Source organism: Aptenodytes forsteri, unplaced genomic scaffold (assembly GCF_000699145.1).
Source record: "Aptenodytes forsteri isolate BGI_AS27 unplaced genomic scaffold, ASM69914v1 Scaffold257, whole genome shotgun sequence".
Classification (NCBI taxonomy): Eukaryota; Metazoa; Chordata; class Aves; order Sphenisciformes; family Spheniscidae; genus Aptenodytes; species Aptenodytes forsteri.
Window position 1 is genome coordinate 802,624 of NW_008795194.1, and position 21,845 is coordinate 824,468.

Genomic DNA, 21,845 nt, shown 5'->3' on the forward strand with positions numbered 1-21,845 from the left:
CCCGCGGCAGCGGGTCCCGCCACACGGGGGCATTTCCCGCCGAGACCCCGCGAAGCTCCGCTCCCGTGGCCGCGCAGCTCAGCAAGCGACTGGCTCCTCCGCACCCCTCCCTTATCCCTACAGCCTAATTACAAGCGGATGAGCCTTCCTCTCTTTCTCCGTTCAAATGCAAATGGCCCCAGCACCTGCCGGTTGTTGCTGCTAAGTACCACCCGCCCCCCTCCTCCCCCCCGCCGAGTTCACAGCACGGCGGAGGTCGGGGGGAGCCTCTGGAGACGGGCTAGCCCGAGCCCTTGCGCGGGTTCCGGAGGTGTTTTACGGGCTCAGTCGGCTCTGAGGTTCTTTCTTTTAATTTAAACCCCAATGATTCACTAGAGGAGCTCCCTCCAAAGCGGTTTTTCAAGTTTGTAACAAGACATCCGTGAATGTCGGTCTCCCGGTAAGCAGGACTTGCTTTGAAAACTTCGCTGCAAGCGTGTTACGGGTGCGGAACTGTCGTTTGTGCCAGAGTGGTTGGACGGTTTAGAATTGAAACCTGAGAGGTACCGGTGGAGTTATTCTAAGTTGCTCTCAATTCTCTTTCCAGGTCATCCTCGCTTTTTCAATCAGCTGTCCACAGGGCTGGACATCATTGGCTTGGCTGGGGAGTGGCTGACGTCAACTGCTAATACAAACATGTAAGCAGTGTCTCGTCGTCAGCGCGTGTGACTGGTGCTTAGAGGGGCTGCCATCTATCATGGTAGACATGTATTGTCATAGACGTGTATAATTTTCTTCTTTCAATGCCGATAGTTGCGTCTTCAATAAAATCGTCTCGTATTTTTCTTAATGTGGCAGTAATACAGTGAAAATAGTTTTATAAAGCTGAACAGTTTTACACTTCTGATAAATAGAAATGCAAATGTCTCAGAGCACGTGGTAAGTAAAACATGCTGATTCTAATATCATATGAAATTATTTTTCTTCTTTATCTTTTCCCGAGGTTTTTTTTAAGCTTTGTCTCCAGACTGAGTAATTCTCCAGCTATCCATATATTAACACTATGTGTAATGTGTAATATATTAACACAAAATGTGTAATATATTAACACAAAATGTGTAAAACTTTATTGTCTTTTCTCCTGTGGACTTCAGAGGTAGCAGGCTCGGGGCACCACTTTCTCCTTTTCATGTGCTGGTGAAGAAGTGGCTTCTGGGTGTCTTCAAAATGATTAAAAATGTAACACTGAAAATTAATTTGATGCTAATGAAGGAATTAGTCTAAGATTTATTAAAGTTTTGTGTAAATAAATAAATGGAAGTATAAAAAAAGTAAAATTTTACATATAGAACATATCAGTGAGGAAACTTTTCCTAATTTGTCTTGACCTCAAAATTAATGAAAGCTAAATGTAAGATATTATGTTGCATTTTTGCAATAAAGAGTGTAATTTAATGAAAAAAACCCCCACCAAACCAAAAAACTTTCTAGCCAGTTTTTATTTATTGATTGATTTGTCTATGCTCAAAAATGTGATTGGAGTCCAAATACTTGGCAGGTAACAGACTGCCTTCTGTTTTAGTCCTGTATTGGATGTGTTTTAACTCTAAAGCTACCTCTGTTTTGGGTAGTTTGTTGCTAATTGGCAAAACACAGGAAATGTGTCTGCAGCTTGGAAAATGAACAATATTTTCACTGGCCTATCCATAAGTAAAGGGTTTATTAAGTATAGCTGATTACTGGTAGCTCTACGTAGACTACGAGCTGTGCCTGTTTTGTGAAATTAACAATAAAGAAAAATATATAAGGTGCTCCAGCCAAAACCATCCTGCTCTTTGTAATAATCATCTTCTCAATTAGTTCTCTGTTTGCTAAAAGTTGGTATGAGACATTCAGATTTAAAAGCTGATTGGGAAGAAAACCCAGCAACATATATTTTAATTGTAAAACACGTATTGCAAAGTGCCTTTTTTTTTTTTTATACCACAATTAAAAGTGAAAACAAATCTGATGACATTCCTAAAAGAAAATTTTGCTTATTGTTCCTCTGTGACAAAACCATACTTCAGAGCGTGTTACTTTTTGCAAGCCCCTTTTCCTTTAACTAACTTAGTTACCCTAGCTTAGTTATCCTTTTGTAATCAGTGAAATTGCACAAATCTGATAGGCCATAATAGAATTCAGCTCTGTGGCAGACTGTGATAGTATTATGAAATATTGCCATCATTATTAAGAACATCGCACTCGCTCAGTTCTGAAAGAGTAACTCTTTTTTTTTAATGAGGTTGCTTTTGCCTTTGTCTGGTTTTAAAAGTAAATTATTAAATAGCTAGTTCTGTAAAGCTAGTTTCTGATCCATTTATACTTTAAACGAGAACATACCTTGAAAATACTTGTCTGCGAGCATGAAAATTGAGTATGTTTGCTTGTATGAGGTTTAGCAAATGCAAAATAATACATTGCTCTCTTTTTTTTCAGCAAACCAAGGTCAACATGATATGCTTTCAAATAACACAGTAATTGCAAGTAAGGTTAAAGCAAGATGTTTGTAAAATATGATTCAAAGAGCTGACAGAGAAGGTTATTAAAAATAGCCAAATCGTCTCTGTGAGCTCTGGGGAACATACTTGTTTTGAGCAGTGTTCCAGCACAGAAGAGCAGGTTCTGACCTTTACCTAGAAACTGTTCTAACCTATTTCAGCTACGCAAGCATGTAACACACAAGCGACAGTAACACTGGATTATGGTAGGGAATGTTTTCCATTTGCCATTTTTTCTTTTCCATCTATAAACAATACTTAAAATATTTGTGAACAATTAAAAAATGTGTTTTCTTTCACAAATGAGTTTTGAGTAATCAAAACATCTGTACTCTTAAAATTTTGACTTGTCATTAGGAAATGTTACTTAAATGTCACTGTGAAGATAATATATTAAATTAAACATAATAAGCTTCCCACATTGACTTGGAAATAATGTATCAATGTGCTATTCATAGTTCAATCACTAATTGTAAGACCGTCAAGGTGGAAATTTCAGAAGTTGCCATTATTCATCCAGCGCTAGGGATCTGTAGTGCAGGGCGTTCGCTCACTATGCAGCAGCCAGCTGAGGTTAGGAAGCAATAATATTATCCGGAAATGCTTTTTATGCCCACTATTAGCTGAGACGAGAGAATTATATTGGTATTTTCAGCATTATGCATTTATGCTTATGAAAATGTAACATAGAAAAATGATGTAAAATGCTTTATGTTTATTCTCAGAATGCTTTTTACATACTGGCAAACAGGAGAACAGGTAGTTAGAATGATTTGGCCTGATAAAATGATTTGGCCTTTAGGTGAGAGCAGAATTAAACCAGCACTGGCCACTACCAAAAACCCCATTCATTTATTCTGTTCAGTAAAGAGTCTGAGACTCATGACTGTTTTAGTTAATTCATAGAAATACCTGTAAAGGTTGTAACTGTACGAAAAATCTAATCAGCGTTTTTTGTCAGAAGATTGGTTCTAAGGTCGGACAGTTCCTTCCAAGCCAAACACATTTTCCGTGTTTTAACTGAATTTTTCAAAATCATTTAAGTTTAAAACAAATAAGTGAACTTTAGCAAGATGTGATTTTTAAAGTCTAATATAGTAGCATTGGCCTTATCATTTATAATCATCTGCAGTCTTCTTTTGTTTCTTTGTCAGTCTTTGGAGACTCAGAAAATAATTACATAATAAAATAAATAAATCCTGTTTTACTTGGGTTTAAGGATATTCACAATTCCCCTTGTGAACACTTGATATTTTATATACAAAAAACTTGCTTAACAATATGTATTTTTTGTACAAGCCTCTAAGTCTTCCAGGAATTATGTAGGGATCAATGTAAAAGGTCTCAGGACAAAATTCAAAATGTGTTTAAACTGATGGAAAAAATCACATTGACTTAAACATACCTTGTATTAGGCTACAGTGATCTATACACTGCTGAGTTCCTGTTGACTTCAGTTGGTCATTCTGCCTAAATAAAGATTGGAATATATCCTAGACTTGCAGTGCTTAAAAACAAAACAACCCCCCCCACACTGTTAGCAGACAACAACTGGTTTATTAATTTTGTCTCTCTGTAAATATTGGCAGCACCCAAACTTCAGATCAGTGTTCAGCTGTCTGTCTCTGACAGTTCTAATGTAATAAGTGCAAAATAAGCAGTATTTTGGCTTCTGAAAATAGCAATTACAACAATTAAATTACAAATGCTCTTTAATCTTAAAGGAATGTTTTAAAAATACTGGTGGTGTTTCTCTGATGGACTAAGGACACATAAGGATTGTAGAAAAAAATTAATATTTTGACTAACCAGTATAGCTGTAAATAAAAGACAAGCTTTTCAGACACACGTTCCCTTCTTCACACCGCATGTCTCCTTAAAGTTTGCCATACCTATTCTCAAAATGTCATTTTAGTATTAGAGAGACAACACATACATTTTGGCGAAGTTATTCAAGTGGAAGACATCAGTCGGATCCAAAGTGTCAGGGTGTCATGTTCTTATAGATTCCTTTGGAAATCACGAGTTGATTTTTTAGTTTCTTTCTGCTTCCTTTTTTCCCCTCCTTTTTTACTTTTTTTTTTTTTGGCATACACAGCAAGCAGAGTTTGTTTACAGCAGTAGCAATTTATCCATGTACCTTGATCACCAAAAATGGTTGTATGGCTGTCGCTTTCCATCCACATATCTGTCTGTGACATCAGGGCATACCAGACTATGCAATGTTTTTTGCCCTCATTAAGTGGATACAATAGTTGACTGCTGACTTGTTTTTTGTAATTGGTAATTAGAAAATCATCATTTATAATTACTCTTGACAGTTATTGATCGCATGGTGTTGTAGAAATAAGTTGTCCTTGGAGATCATCAACAGAATAAATCCACATAATTAATTGTACGTAGACTTTGAAGCCCTGGCTCAATACTTCTAATTATGGTCGTGTTTAGCTCAGTGAAGTTCACTGTTTTCGTAAGGATTTGGCTATATGCTATTCCACAAGTGTGGAATTGGCACTTTGGGAAACAAATGTTTTACAGTACAATCATGTGCAGCAGTATCTTGTACGGCAGTCAGCAGCACTATGATGGTGAGCATTAGGTCTTATGTTGGTTATATAGAAAGTTGCAAAAGAGCTAATACTGCAGTTTTTATCGACCAATATTTCCAGTATTGTCTTCCTGAGGATTTTTGCTTGGGTAAAGGTTGCAATATCGGAACCTCAATTTATAGGATCACTTTTAGGAATCTTAAGCATTTTCACAAAGAATCATAGACTCGGAATTTATTGTGTATTTTTAGAATCTGTATTTGATCTTGTTTGGTTTTGTTTGCTTTATCCATGCAGGTTTACTTATGAAATTGCCCCTGTTTTTGTCCTCATGGAACAAATAACACTTCAAAAGATGAGAGAGATTATTGGATGGTCAAATAAAGATGGTGATGGAATATTCTCACCTGGTGAGTTTTTCCTTTCTGTTTTGGTGGTTTGACTAAAGCTTCAGAAGTTAAAATAAACATAAGACGTGTCTGAATGCCCACAATATCTGCAACACAAAACAATGCATCAGATATTTAGAAGTAGGAATTTCCCACCTGAAGTACGTGCTTTGTTTAAGCATCCCACAGAAAAGTTGGGGGGGGGGAATCTTTGAGTATGGCTATATATCATGGCTGGCCAATGTTTTACAACTTGACTGCAAGCTCTGGTACATAGTTAGGCACACTTTTTTTGCGCTTCATTTCTGGAGGTGCTGAGCAACTATAACTCCCACTGCCCAATAGCCCTAGAGAATCATGTACTGACTTCTTTGATGGTCAGTGAGGATTTGGGCTTATAGTCAGAAAAACACTGTGACTGCCTGTCACTTTCTGGGAGTTATTATCTGGGACATAATCTGTCTGGATTCACAAGTATGACTCTGAAGACTAAGACAAAGTATCTTCCCATGAAGGTCATATGAAGACAGTCAGCAGTGGCAGAAAAGACTGGTAAACCATGTGGAGGTCCTGGGCCCATGTGTGGACAATGGTGGTGCCCAGCAGAACTCCAGACTTCTGGGTTTGGGGTGAGGGAGACACCATCCTGTTTTAGAGAACGAAGGACAATTCCACCTCCTTTTGGAACAGCCTGCATAAAATCCAGGAATGCACACTTGCTTGGTCTCCAGTCCCATCTGCTAGCAAAATACAGATCTTTCTCAGTGTTCTTGCTATTGAAGAAATATTAGAGGAATAAGTTATCCTAGACTTTATGGATGAGATTCAAATTACTAAATCTTGAGGTTTGCATCGTAGAACTGAGCTAATTGTCCTGGGCTGTTTTTAGCAGTAAACCAAAAGAAATAGGTGTTTTCCCTCAATTCACATTCTTCAAAAGTAAGTGTCAAAATAAATTGGTCGAATCATAGTTTGCAAAGTGCCTCTTTCCCTTAACTGACTATAAGGAAGCTTAGAATAACTAGCTCAGCTGTAGAAATCTACCTTTTAGGCATCTACTTCTATATCTACAGTGAGATGGGATAAATCCATCCAGTATGTGACATTTCTTCAGTCTCGGACAATTTGATAAGTTCCTGTTATTCTTGCTAACAAGAAGTTGTCATGCAAAAGCAGCACGATGAAAGTTGAATTTTTAGGAACGTGTTACAAAATGTTAGCAATTGAAAGAGATGATGGATAGGAAATTCTAACTATCAGTATGACTTTCTAGAGGGTCTGTCCCTGTGCTGTTTAGACAGATGACCATGCATTTCAGAGATTTACTTTTGCATAGTTTACTGCCACTTTCACTGCATAATTCAAATGAGACTTGTATGTCTTTAGTCCAATATGCATTTTTTTCTCATTATCACTATTTTATTATTCATTCACTTATTCATTCACAGGAGGAGCTATCTCCAACATGTACAGCATAATGGCTGCACGCTACAAGTATTTCCCTGAAGTCAAAACCAAAGGCATGGCTGCAGTCCCTAAACTGGTTCTCTTTACCTCGGAACATGTGAGCTTGATACGCTGCTAATTCTTAATTTATTGATGTATGTTGTGAAGATGCTTCATCGTTAAACAACCACTCAATTAAATGTGCATGTTTTGCTGCAGAGTCACTACTCAATAAAGAAAGCTGGAGCTGCACTTGGATTTGGAACAGACAATGTGATTTTGATAAAATGCAATGAAAGGTAGGATGAATGCTAAGGTTTTGATATGTTAAATGTCTTCATCTGTTAAATTTGTTGTATTGTGATTAAGGACTGGTTCAGTACAGTGTGTCAAGTTGCTAATGGTCTGTTGAGAAAATCCTATTAAATTGTTTCAACTGTAGCTAGTGTTTCCATATGCATTCTTTAATTTTCTTTGTCTTTCTGTTTCTACAATAATTACAGAGGCAAAATAATACCAGCTGATTTGGAGGCAAAAATTTTGGAAGCAAAACAGAAGGTTTGTGTTTTTGAAAATTAGTGCTTAAATGCTCGGCTTAGTAAAATTATCTTTTCCTTTGAAGGCTGAGGGTTAACATTAAAAGAGAACATTATGATATAAATGTTATAATAATATTTTCAGCTGTTTAATTATACATTCATGCATTGTTTAGGGAATTATCTATATGTCTTGCTAAGGTTTCCATTTACTGTTTAAAAACAAAGTATTTTTAACTCTTGAACCACATCTGTATTTTATGACTTTTAAAAATAACTTTCTGTTTGGAAATATATGGAAAAAAGTATGAAAGCATGAAACTAAACCTGCTTTTATCCAGACTTTAAAGTTTAGCCAAAACCATCAAAAATTCTATTGAAGTCCTAAAAATTCCCATAGATTTCAAGTGTGAGGCTGCAGGGTTAGTAAGTATAGCCAGTAAGTTTAAATTTTTGAGGCATTCATCGTTGTTTCTTGAATCAATGTGATGAAAAATCCATTAATTTTGTATAAAACCACCAAAGGTAGAGCAATCAAGATCGTTATTTTTTTCTTTCTTAACTTCTTTACATTTGGGCACTCTATGAAATTACAGTTCACATTTATTTCATCTAACTCAAAACTGTCTCACTTTGATCTGCTAGTTCCACATTTATTGCTCTTGTTTTGGATTGCTTTGTTCTGCTTTGTTCTGTTTATTAGTAGATAAAGACTAAAGGAACAACTTCAAGCCTTCAAATCACAACTTACAAATCACATTTAATTAATTTTCCTTTATACTGCTGTAAAAGTCTCAACTTTACTTGACTATTGCTAGTCTTCTACTAGAACGTTTGAATCTCCTCACTGAAAGAGATTAGACAAAATAATATTCTGTACCTTCTGACTAGTTAATTTTGTGAAGTTACAGTACAATAAAAACAGAGTTTGTTCCTACCACGTATATAATTTGTTAGTTTCTACTGTTGCTTATATGTACCTTTCACATGGGAAGAAAAACATTTTTAGGCTGGAAAATGGGATAGCAACATTTCTAAAATGATTTTCACTTTTTTTTTTTCCCCTGAAAGAGGTTGGATTTTGTATTTAATATTTTTATTTTTATTGTAGGGATACATTCCTCTTTTTGTAAATGCAACTGCAGGCACAACAGTATATGGAGCCTTTGATCCAATACAGGAGATTGCAGATATATGTGAAAAATATAACCTCTGGCTCCATGTAGATGTAAGTAACTAAATGAAGTGCTATTATTCAGGCAAAAGTGTTTTGTTTACATGTGTTTTGTCTTGAATTAAAATATTTATTACGAGGTCCTGAGTAAACTAAAATATGTTAGGCTTTTCCAAAACAATGAGTCTTCTCTTTTTTCTATCTCTTCCAGGCTGCCTGGGGAGGTGGACTCTTAATGTCCCGAAAGCATCGTCATAAACTGAATGGAATAGAAAGGTACTACATGGTGCTTATTTGTAATACTGTTATTTAAATACTTTCATAAGGTATGTGACACTTCACAAATTCATGAAAAGATGAATTTTCTGCAATAAGGAGTTTAAACACTAAATTAAACAAAAGGAAGACAGGAAAGGTTCACACTAGGAAGACTGAAACAATACTACAGAAGAAAACAGTGATGTACAGCTGAGCGAAAGGTAAGTTTTCGGCAGATTTGAAGGAGGACAAGGGTATTGCTTGGCAAAAAGGAAGGGAGATTGTTCTATGCATAGCTTTGAAGGGATCATAAGTCTGGGAGTGGGTGAAGGAGGATTTGAGGAAAAAATGAAGTGTGAGGGCTAGACAATCTCTGAAATGTAGGGCTTTGAGAATAGCAGTGAGGAATGAGGAATCCAGAGAAGGTGTTTGAGCATGAATACCTATGATGGGAAGCCGTGACATGGTGGGAATTTGTAGAGATTCTCTCCTGAAAGGTGTTTGCAGTTATTTCCAGAAAATAAAGAGCATATGTTCTGCCTGAAAATGAGTGTTCTGTAAATGAAAGTTTATAATATATATATGCTTGCTTTTGTCTTACTTTTGTCTTACTTTTATGTATATATACACATAAATATATATGTGTATACAACACGTGATAGAGACTGAATTAGCAGCAATTTTTAGGGGCAAATTTCAGTGCCTTTAAGGCTGGAAAGGGCTATGATAGCACAGAGCTAGCACAGTTCTACAGTGCCAGACAGAAGACTGAGGGAACTTACAGGGAGGCCAGAAAGAGTCACAGATACTCACCGCGTCTCAGGGTAAAGGGGCCTATGAGTTGGTGCCATGGGGGGATTACATGAAACAAGCAGGAAGCTCTTGTATAGGCCAGAGTGCAGTCTGCAGAAAAGAGAGTGCATGTGTGCCCCCAAGCACATAACCCAGGTTACCAAGATGCCCGCTGAGACCAGAAGCCAGCCTTTATTAAACAAATAATTGAACCAAATTTAAAAAGGCAAAGCATTTGTGTTGGAAGTGATAGCAGAGTGAGAGTGTGACTCTGCCCCCAGCCCTTACAATTCAGAGCCAGGAGGAGTCCCATGTGTAGTCTTTGGTGCAGTTGTTCCCATATCCAATGATGACAAGGCTGTAGTCTGTAGGAGATGCTATGTTTATAACTCCCTGTGTGTGTTTGTCTCTAGATTTCCTCTGAAACTGCTCTATCGTAAAAGGCTGCCTGTCTGAATAAAAATCAGAAAAACAATGAAGAATCAGAAACATAAGATCTTTGCCATCATTGCAGATTACAGCTTCCAGAGAAGCAAAAAAATTTGAGACAAGCTCTACCCACGTACTCTTAGATTAGCATCAAATTGCTTCCTTGAGTCAACCGTGCTGAATGTGGGCACTGTGTAAAGGTGTAAAATGGGAGCAGTGAGCAATGCTCTTCCTTAGGGAAGACAAACTTTCCTAGTGGTGGGCATCTCATACAGTAAGTGAAGAACAAGTACAAGATAAAGAATAATGTACAGAAAGACTGGTAGGAAAACCATGTGCACCCTTCTGTTGCAGGGACAGCAGCGTGCGGCGTGGCAGGAGTACTCTGAAGTAGCAGAATCATATCAACCTCTGCCCAATACAATTTGCTAGTCACTCGTGTTATGGCAACATGTCTAATATGAGGTCAGCATTGTAAAGTACTTTCCTTAAGCTACGCAGGTTTGGTCACAGTAGTTTGGCACACCTCTCTTGACCTGAGGTCAGCCCAGAGGTGCTAATTAAGACCGTAATCTTAAGCAAATACAGAAAACAGCAGGCCACGAAGCGTGATATTATTTCTTTTGTAGTCAGCTGTATGGATCTTCAAACATGGGACGAGGCCCACGTGTGCTGCGTAATTGCCTGTCATGGGCCCCAGCTGGGGTCTATTGCTAACACTCAGGCCAGATTTGGCCTGCCCGGAGACATGGGGGTGTGAGGACTGGCATGCTGCCACGGTACAGAGCTGGGATTGCCTGTGGTAGGATAGCCTCCAGCTGGCTGGTTGTGCAGGGTGGAGAGTCACCTCTTCATGTTAAAATAAACCTGATGCTCCTTGCAAAAACGACTTGAAATTGTCTTTGGAACCCTGAAAGTTGAATAAATGTGCTAAACTGAAACCACAGTGCTCTCAAAAGGAAATGAGCTGTTATGTAAGTTCCTGTTTCTTGACTACTCCATCTGAACTATTAGTGAAGCTTTTTAAAAGATAATTGCCTCCTAAGTCTGAGCTATATACCTGCTGGTTTGCACTGCTAAAGCAGGAGATTTTAGAGGGATGGTGGGTGAGCTCCCCAGGTACAGCACAGGCTGCGCTGTTCTTTTGGCTGAGGGGTGCTATGGTCTAGCCTAGCACAGACAGAGGTTGGAATTGTATCTGGAATCTTTATGGAATTAGTGGTCCTCAAACTGGGGTGAAGGAGTCATTGTGTTGCTCAAAACAGAGGAACTGTGGTTGTGTCTGTGTCCTCTGAGAGCAGGGTGTAGAAGAGGCAGAAATATCTTTGAATTTTCTTCCAACCACATTTTAAGAACACATGCATAGTCTGTGAAATATGATTATACACTTTCCTTCTCTGGAACATACAGTGAATCAAGGGGACATTTGGTAATAAATTACTTAGGGTGAAGAGGTCAATGGATGTACAATGCTGGCACATTTATTTTAGCATCATCATTAAACTGTCTAGGATAGCATGTTAAAAATACAGAACATGTCATCTGTTTGGCTAGTAAATCAGGTGATCTTGTGCATCCACCTGTGTTTACACATAAAAAGTTTTAAGCTTTACATACAGAATGGTAGGATTGCGATGTAAAGTTTTGTAGCCTTTTAACAGTCCACGGGCTTGACAAGCTGGTACAGAAAAGGCCTCTTGTGGCTTTCGCTGGAAAAACAGGTAAGCATGAGGAATGTCTTTTCCTTTGCTTTCTACTTTTCCAGCAGCTGTTCAGTAAAGAACTGTATTCTCTCAGAATTCATATTATTCCCTTAATTCTCTGACACTCCCCTCCCCCAATCAGTACCTCGAATTGATATAACCTGTCAAACTGTTTTTGTTAGTTTTATTAGTGCTGTTTCTAGAATTGGAGTCTTCTGGGGATGAAGTTATTATATCAGCTAATCAGCATAGTCTGACACTAATTAGCTGGTATTAGTAATAATATAAACTAATCAGAAGTCTGACATTGCAATGTTAACGCACGAAAAATTCCTTTCCTGGACAGTATAGCTGGAAACGAAGACACTTGAGATAGTAATAATCTCCATAGTGAAATCATCATGGTCAAAACTCCATACATTTCCAGCTGAAAGCAGAAAACAAAGGTGACTGCTTCAGGTTAAGTTTCTGTTTTCCAGACCTGTCTGAATGTGTAATTTTTTTGCAGAGCCAACTCAGTCACTTGGAATCCACACAAGATGATGGGAGTGTTGTTACAGTGTTCTGCCATTCTTGTCCGGGAGAAGGTCTGCCTTATATTTAATAATTAAGCAGTTAAAAAAAAAGTAAATATCAAGCCCTACTTTTTAAGAGGGTAGTGCAAAATCCATTTAATTTCAAAATTCTGTTTGGAAGGAATAATTGTGTGGATTTACATTGTGTTTAGGAAGTTGTTTTATCTTTTCTGGTTATTTATTTTTGGTTTTTTTTTTTGTTAAAGCTGTAGATAATATGTGTCAGATCTTTAGCTGCTGAATCTTTGCATATTCTAATAACAACACTAGAGCCATGCTAACATACTTCATCTGAGCATCTGCCCTGTTGTTTCTATGATATACTGAACATACACCCTTGGTCTGAGTAATTGGTCACAGTCTAAACTGCTTAAATAAAAAGCAACTTTTTTTACCTTACACAGTGGTTTAAAAGTTTCTCAATTCTGTTGAAAAGAAACCATGCTGCTTTTATTGTGACTCCATATGTATTTTTAGGGCTTTCTTCTAGATTCTTCGTTGTCATCAATGAAAGCAAGACCAGTGTCCTAATTCTTTTAAGCAATATGTATTTTCCTTAGATGATTGAAAAAAAAAAAAAAGTCATGTCATCTGTGGATAGGACTAATTCTGTTGTCTACTAATTTCTGGCATGGCAAATGCTACTAGAAGAGATTAGTTGAAGAAGTGGTCCCTGTGCGTAGAACTGGGATGAAGGAGTTGTGGGTTCCAGCCCCAGGTCTGCCATTGCTCTTCCAGGTGACCCATCTCTAAACTGAAAACTGCAGCATTTATTTCCCTTTATAAAACACTTTGACATCTATTGGAGGGAAGCACTAGCCATTATTTAGTGGCGTGCATGCTTAGTTAGCAATACGCTAACTATTGCAGGATTTTGGCAAAATTTTTTATTCTCTATATGGGAACTTTGATAGTGTTTTTGTATTTATCAGATACACCAGTGTCTTTGAGCGTCTTCAAAGAGACACTAATAAACTCTAAAGGAGATGCTAACCATTTTAGTAATGTCACATGTGTAAGACTTCTGTGTAACATACAGGAATTTGCTCCTCTATATTTCCTTCAGAGGTGTTTGCCAGTAATGTTTAGGTTTCTATTGGTCTGTGGACCATATTTATCTGTAAACAAAAAATGGCTGGCTTACGTCATTTGTACTTATCACTAACGTTAAGTGTCATAAAGGTGGACAATATATAAAGTCGAAGCCTTCAATTACTCTTTTTTCTTCATTTTCTGTAGCTATCTGCTGCACTGAGAGACCTCAGCTTTATTCTAGTGTGTAATGTAACATCAAAAATTTAAGTCTTAAGAACATAGCCTTACAAAGTGAAGTGGACAAAGTTAGTATCAAAAACTAGGAATCCAAATTAATCTGAGAATGTTTTTTCAGGTGTGTGTGTGTGGGTGTGTAAAACCATATGACTACTCAGTGACTTCTAAGAGAACCACTTTAGGTTATGAAATTATTTTTGTGGCTCAGGTTTACAAAACAAGGTCAGTATTTTATAATTTGGCCCGTTAAAGAACAATTCTTCTGTATATATTTGAAATACATTTTTAGTATATTATTAATGCATACAGTTTCATACGCACATATGCCATATAAGTCATATAAGTACATGTTTTTCATGACAGGGTATACTTCAAGGCTGCAATCAAATGTGTGCAGGCTATCTCTTCCAGCAAGACAAACAGTATGACGTAACCTATGACACTGGAGATAAGGCAATACAGTGTGGTCGACATGTGGACATTTTCAAATTCTGGTTGATGTGGAAGGCAAAGGTAAATAATAAAAGTTCAGCTAAAAAATCAGAAATGTATTTATTTAATATATGCCTCATGTAACGGAACACTTTTTTTAACATAAATGTTTGTGTAATTACAATCTCTAAATACACAGGTATCCGAGTATTAAGTCAGAAAAGAGCCATTTAAATTGTAGAACAATGTTAGCCATCAAGAAATTCAGCTGGAAATTAGAAGAAAGGTTTAAGTCACTAGATGAGTCCTACAGTAAAACCACTGAGGGCAGGACACTGAAATGCTCTTTTGTTGTGATTCTGTACACTTACGTATGTATTTTATTACAGATTACTTGTAGTAGCAGCAGAGTAGACTTGATGACTTACAAGGTCCTTTGAGCATCACATTTCTATGCATGGATTTTATAAGCAACTTTGAAAACACAGCCTTTTTCTTAAGAAGCTTTGCCTAACTATTGATTTTAACAGTTGATTCCCTGGTACTACTGTGGTATGCCTGGATGGCTGAATTTAAGCACAGACTTATGTACAGGCTTACATGTTTACAAGATGAGCGTCCATGTAGTCAGGAAAACACATTTCATTTTTATTTCTTTATCTGCAGTCATCTTATTACTATTCTTCTTGCTCTTCTGCTGACAAAATGGGAACTCAGTTGGGTAACCAGTCCACAGTCTAATCTTTTTTTATAAAGCTGAGACTAAATCTAATGGCAAAATGTACAATCATAAAACAGTTTTCACTTCGGGTGAGAGTTAGACAGCAATAGTAAATAACCTGTGATGGTAAAAGGTGTTTTCATGCAGATTTCCTCAATATTGAAGACTGAGGGAAGAGAGTAAAAGAAGTTCAGATATACAGTTACTTTTAAACAGACTGTAGAGTTGTCATTGTTTATTTTTAAAAGTAATTCAGAAACAGAAACACAACACTTCAACACAAAATACTTATAACAATTACTTTAGTAATCTGCATAGGTTTGATTACCAAGCTAAGTACATTTCAGTTCAGACTCAATTCTTCCTCCAAAATAAATAATTTTGGTACTGTAATCCAGTAACATGAAACTGCTTATGACACATTAGAAGTGGACTGTGACTAGCAACTTTGAAGTGTGGTGTTTATGGTTCTAATTACCAAGTGCTGACTACAGACACCATCAAAGCACGGACTGAACGTTTTTCTAAATACCAGCCAAACACATTTTGTTAAAACAAGCATGCTGATTCTGTCTGTGCTGTTATATTCACCTGTTAAACTGGCTTCACTAAAGAAGTAGAGGACTTCACAATAAAGAAAAAAAATTACAGTGGAAACAATAATGGATGTGGGTCACATTTAAAATTCAGAAGTAGGATATCTGTGGATGTGATTCTTTAAAAATAATATACATTAAAATTGCTAAGTTGATGTGTATATCTGGAATTTAAATTTCTCCAGAAATCAGTTTCTTTGGATTTGTTTGGTCTTGAGACAGATTCAGATTTCTTGGACCTGAGTTCTCTGAGGTATTGGATAGAACCTGTTTCTAGCAGATTGCATGATTATGTTACTAAAATGTTAAGAAAACAAAACGTTAGGAGCTATGGAAATTTTTCCGTCAGCATTAGCCACCATGAGTGATCATATTCTTGTCCTCATAGTAGAAATATACAACCTGGGTCCCGAAGTATTCTTGTGACTTTACCTTCAGTCATTTTATTCAGTACAAAGAACTTACCCTAAATATGCAGTATTTTAAGAATGTACTTGTCTGTCTTACTTCATTCATGTACAGAAGTATACTTAAACACCCCCCCTACTTTTTTTTCTTCTTTTATTTATTTTCGACTTTCATCTACTTTTTCTGGGATTATGATGTTTCAAAGCAAATCAGATATGACAAAAGATCAGTAGGTAGGCAAATGACTTTTAGCAAACATCTTGCAGGCTTTTGTTTGCTGACTTTTTAAAATGCAAATTTCTAGTAAACTGTTCAGAGGAAATAAATTACTTCCTAACTCTTACCCTTTCAACTGAGTTCCCATTCCATGTTCCCAGTCTTTCAGCAAGAGCTGGGAAGCCAAGACTTGATATTCATAATATTTTGGGGAAAAAAAAAAGAAAAAGAGCTAACAATAATCTATTAAAAATATCAAAAGCCCTTGTTATTATCATAATAAATTCTCTTAAAATGAGACCAAAACCAAATAGTGATTACAGTTAGGCCACATTTAGCCAGTTTTATAGTGTTGATTAACTTTACTTTTAAATTACAATAAATAGTACTGCTAAATGTTTTCTGACTGAAAACATTTAAGAGCGAAGCCTATCTGAAAAGGTGATTGCATCGGAGGAGGAAAAATGACTATATAATTAATACTTACTTTCTTTTTAAAACAGGGTACAGTAGGATTTGAAAATCAGATCAACAAATGCCTGGAGCTGGCAGAATATCTCTACACTAAAATCAAAAACAGAGAAGAATTTGAGATGGTTTTTGAAGGGGAGGTAAGTTTTCTTTCATTTAACCTGTCTGTAGCAGCCAAATGTGTATGGAATTCCAAAAACAGTCTTCACACTTCTCACAGTTCTTCAAACCAGCTATGCAAAACTGCTCTTATTTTCTAAAGAACTACATGACTATTGGCATCTGGGCAGTTTTTTTGCCAAATGCATGTGGTTTTGTATCATAAATGTCAGATTTATCTCCTCTCCTTCTCTTCTGCAGAGGACTTCTCAGTTTAGGGCATGAAGACTACCTTAGTACAATCTACTCATGCTGAGATTCCACATTTAACATACGTAACTGAGAATCTGCTATTTTTTCTGTTACTAAAATTAAGAAAACAAAACGTTAGGAGCTATGGAAATTTTTCCGTCAGCATTAGCCACCATGAGTGATCATATTCTTGTCCTCATAGTAGAAATATACAACCTGGGTCCCGAAGTATTCTTGTGACTTTACCTTCAGTCATTTTATTCAGTACAAAGAACTTACCCTAAATATGCAGTATTTTAAGAATGTACTTGTCTGTCTTACTTCATTCATGTACAGAAGTATACTTAAACACCCCCCCTACTTTTTTTTCTTCTTTTATTTATTTTCGACTTTCATCTACTTTTTCTGGGATTATGATGTTTCAAAGCAAATCAGATATGACAAAAGATCAGTAGGTAGGCAAATGACTTTTAGCAAACATCTTGCAGGCTTTTGTTTGCTGACTTTTTAAAATGCAAATTTCTAGTAAACTGTTCAGAGGAAATAAATTACTTCCTAACTCTTACCCTTTCAACTGAGTTCCCATTCCATGTTCCCAGTCTTTCAGCAAGAGCTGGGAAGCCAAGACTTGATATTCATAATATTTTGGGGAAAAAAAAAGAAAAAGAGCTAACAATAATCTATTAAAAATATCAAAAGCCCTTGTTATTATCATAATAAATTCTCTTAAAATGAGACCAAAACCAAATAGTGATTACAGTTAGGCCACATTTAGCCAGTTTTATAGTGTTGATTAACTTTACTTTTAAATTACAATAAATAGTACTGCTAAATGTTTTCTGACTGAAAACATTTAAGAGCGAAGCCTATCTGAAAAGGTGATTGCATCGGAGGAGGAAAAATGACTATATAATTAATACTTACTTTCTTTTTAAAACAGGGTACAGTAGGATTTGAAAATCAGATCAACAAATGCCTGGAGCTGGCAGAATATCTCTACACTAAAATCAAAAACAGAGAAGAATTTGAGATGGTTTTTGAAGGGGAGGTAAGTTTTCTTTCATTTAACCTGTCTGTAGCAGCCAAATGTGTATGGAATTCCAAAAACAGTCTTCACACTTCTCACAGTTCTTCAAACCAGCTATGCAAAACTGCTCTTATTTTCTAAAGAACTACATGACTATTGGCATCTGGGCAGTTTTTTTGCCAAATGCATGTGGTTTTGTATCATAAATGTCAGATTTATCTCCTCTCCTTCTCTTCTGCAGAGGACTTCTCAGTTTAGGGCATGAAGACTACCTTAGTACAATCTACTCATGCTGAGATTCCACATTTAACATACGTAACTGAGAATCTGCTATTTTTTCTGTATCTTCTGTTGCTAGTGCCACTGCGTAAGCTCTTGGTTGATAGAATAACAAATATACTTCATCTCTCCATTTACTAAGAAAAAGAAAATTGGGTTGCCCTTGCTGCAATCCCGGAAAACAGTTCCTCATAAAACTGCATGAGGGTGAAAAGCATTTGCACTTCATTAGCACCCTAAAACTTTGTAAATGGGACAACGTATAGGGAATCTAAGACAGCAGATGCAACCAGCAGTACTGTAATCCATTTATTTTGTTTTAACATGCAGAACTAGGATACTATATTTTGTCTTCCGTGTCTGTGTTAAAATATGCTACTGACTAGCCTTTAGTGTGTGATTGATCTGTATTATTTTGTTTATTGGTGTATGTGTTTGGTTCTTTTTGCAGCCAGAGCATACAAATGTATGTTTTTGGTATATTCCGCCAAGTCTCAGGGGCATGCCAGACTGTGATGAGAGAAGAGAAAAGTTACACAGGGTATGTGGTTTTTGTTGAATGCAAAAATATAGTCGACTCTTTCAACCCGAAGTATTCTGTTTATTAAAAATAATATATCTGTGTTGACACATGTTCCAAAATCTGGGAAGTCAGTTCTCCAATTGCTTATTATGACCTTGATATTTGTTCACCTTTGTCTCCTATTTATACTGGGGCTGAAGTCACGTTTCCCCTGTAGAACTAGTTAACAGAACATACTCAGTTGTTCTTTGTTTTGTATCACTTCTGTGCTCCCAAAAGTGTTATGAATCTTTAAAAAGTAGCTAGGCACAAAGACGTCCCAGTCCTATTTGAATAGGACAGCATATCAGCAAGAGAAACGGAAGGGTAATTATTTGAAAATGCTGGGACAGGTAAAGGACATGGAAACTTGTAAGTCCTTCTCAGGTCTTTATTTTGATTTTAAATGTGCTTGGTTAGCCATGCATTAATGCATTTCAGTGAAAATGAATACCCTTTGGAGAACTTTGGGATAAACTTATTTGAAGAAATGATAGAGGAAAGTGAAGGCATCATAGAGGCACCACCAGGAAAAGTACTGTGTTACTTAGGACTTGAGGGAAGTGAAATACATTAATTTTGTAGTAGCATTTTAGACAGACAGAAGTGGTATGAAATACATTCAGGAGACAAAAGAATGATTTTATAGTTGTCAAAATGAATTGCAATTTTTTTATGTTTGGGAAGGGAGAAGAATGGGCAAACTTGGGAGGTTTTGTAGAGGATTTTATGTCTGCATCACACTGGGGAAAGAGAACAAAAGAGGATAGGAATTCCTGGGTCAACCCAGTGACATGTTAGGTAAAGAAATTGCCAAAAAAGAGAGAAAAGAGGAAGATAGATAAGACTAGGAAGAAGGATTAAATGTTTGACTTGACCCTGTTAAATGATAGAGGACATTATAAAGCATCCTAGAAAACAGTAAAAGAGCCAGACATCTGACCTTGGCTGGCAGAGAGTAGAGCAGGAGAAAGAAATGGCAAAACTGGGCTCAGTCAATACCAGATATTAGGATTGTCAGAACATTATTCCTTGTAAATTAAAGTGAGGAAGTGAGATTGCAGTAAATGCACAGTACTCCAAAACTTCTGGAAGGTTTCCATGGCTTATGCTAACAGAAAATATTCTTTATGACACAGATCTTGTTGAAAAATTTCCATCATTGTGAAGTGAGATTGCAGTAAATGCACAGTACTGCAAAACTTTTCTGGAAGGTCCATGGCTTATGCTAACAGAAAATATTCTTTATGACACAGATCTTGTTGAAAAATTTCCCCCATTGTTCCCCATGAATACTGTAGGATGCTATTAGTCTATTAATCAAAAAGGTGGATATTATTGTTGTCAATTTTCCTTTAAATATCCAATCCTACATATTTAGTTTTTCAAGCTTTTTCACTTACAGATCTTTTTAGAAAAACTAGTGCCTTTCTGATCTGTCCATTTACTTTTCCAAATTAAGAAATGTTGTGACATACAAAGAAAGGGTAAAATTTTTTAATTACTCATGTCTCTCTCTCTTTTTTTTTTTTTTTTTTTAAATTATAAAGGTGGCACCGAAAATCAAAGCACTGATGATGGAGTCAGGTACTACCATGGTTGGATATCAGCCTCAGGGTGATAAAGTCAACTTCTTCCGAATGGTCATCTCAAACCCAGCAGCAACTAAGTCTGACATTGACTTCCTCATTGAGGAAATAGAGAGATTGGGGCAGGAGCTGTAGTACAGCGGTTGAATTATTTATTTCTCTAATTCACTGTTTTCCAGCACTGGCTATTTTTTAACCCAGTTCTGCAGAACATGTTTTAAGGAAATTCTCCTTCTGTAAGTTCCAATCTCCTAAGACATCCTTAAACAAAACAACTATAGGCTACTGAAACATATATGTATTGGTAGATCATATTACTGAGGGAAAATGTATTATCTTGAAGTTGAAGTACTTGACTCTTACATTGGTCTTGTTTATTGTAGTCAGCAGGAAATTAATAAGTACTAAAATAGCAAATTAAGAACTCTGCACAGTATATATGTATATTATAAATAGTTTTTTCAGAAATGCATATATATACATACATATATATATATAAAAAAAATAAAGTGGTTATAAACTTAGATCTAAGCCACAGCATGTTTTTCACTTTAAGAGAATTAACTTTTCCTTCAACAACTAATGATGTGGATAATGTGCTACAGATTTTTCTGCCAGGTAAAAATAGACATATAGAAACATTTCTAAAATGTAGGTTCTTAGGAGCTAAAGAAAATGTGTAACAGTATTAAATCTTATTGTTGGTGCTTCTCTCACATACAAAACAGCAATCTCTAACAGCACCTTCGAGTAAAATAGTTGTATTTCCCCTTTAGTGTCACATCAGGGGATAATAGTAGCAGAGTCATTGTAACAGGTATATTATTGCTGTATTTTTAGAGGTTAATTTGTGTAGATTGTGTATATTATTGTTAAATGACTTTGTGTAAGAGGATTTAAATGTACTAGTTTTACAGCAAGATAACTGTTGAATTGTAGGTATATGAAATATTTGCTTATTTATATGCAGAGATTTACCATGCTGAAGAGTTGTCTTGTATTTTCTTCCATTTGTAATGTATCCTATTTATATATTATTGAAGTTCTAAATAATTTTTATGGTATTTTAGTGTCTTTGTGAGCCAAAGAAAAAATACAAAAATATTAGTTGACACTTTTATTTAAATTCTAGTGCCCTTAAAAGAATAACTTATAGATAATTTTACTGAATATAAGGAATTCTAACATTGTGTATAGACTGGCAAATGATGAGATCCCTTTAATCTATTAGAATTTTCAGTTTTATTTATTGTAATGTCAGACTGTCTGTTCAGTGTTCTGAATGCTTTCCTAGTGAATATTGGTTTGCTAACCAAGGCCCCTGTTTTTGAGTTGTATTTCAGGACTAATCTCTATGACCATTTTAACTAAACTCTGTGGGAAGATTCCTGAAGGTGTATAGCGTTTCTGTGGGAGTTCTAACCAGCATCATTCTTTTAGTGAAATGGAATTCACTATGTGTTTGGAGCTTATAAAATAAACAAAAACAAAAGTAAACTCAGAATCTTTAAATACAGCTGGCTTGTCACAACAGTTTAAACTGGCTAGACT

At 36.2% G+C, this 21,845-nt stretch overlaps 1 protein-coding gene across 1 annotated transcript in view; it reads left to right on the forward strand.

Moving 5' to 3' along the window:
• GAD1 (glutamate decarboxylase 1) overlaps positions 1–20,489 on the forward strand; it is a 31,359-nt gene extending 10,870 nt beyond the window's left edge. The window contains exons 7-18 of the mRNA XM_019471870.1: positions 587–677; positions 5,366–5,478; positions 6,906–7,021; positions 7,123–7,202; positions 7,407–7,461; positions 8,551–8,667; positions 8,825–8,889; positions 12,304–12,382; positions 14,006–14,155; positions 16,519–16,626; positions 18,595–18,684; positions 20,256–20,489. Of these exons, the coding sequence (XP_019327415.1) occupies positions 587–677; positions 5,366–5,478; positions 6,906–7,021; positions 7,123–7,202; positions 7,407–7,461; positions 8,551–8,667; positions 8,825–8,889; positions 12,304–12,382; positions 14,006–14,155; positions 16,519–16,626; positions 18,595–18,684; positions 20,256–20,429 (1,238 nt within the window). The 3' untranslated portion in view covers positions 20,430–20,489. The remainder of the gene's footprint in view (positions 1–586; positions 678–5,365; positions 5,479–6,905; positions 7,022–7,122; positions 7,203–7,406; positions 7,462–8,550; positions 8,668–8,824; positions 8,890–12,303; positions 12,383–14,005; positions 14,156–16,518; positions 16,627–18,594; positions 18,685–20,255) is intronic.
• The last annotated feature ends 1,356 nt before the right edge of the window (positions 20,490–21,845 follow it).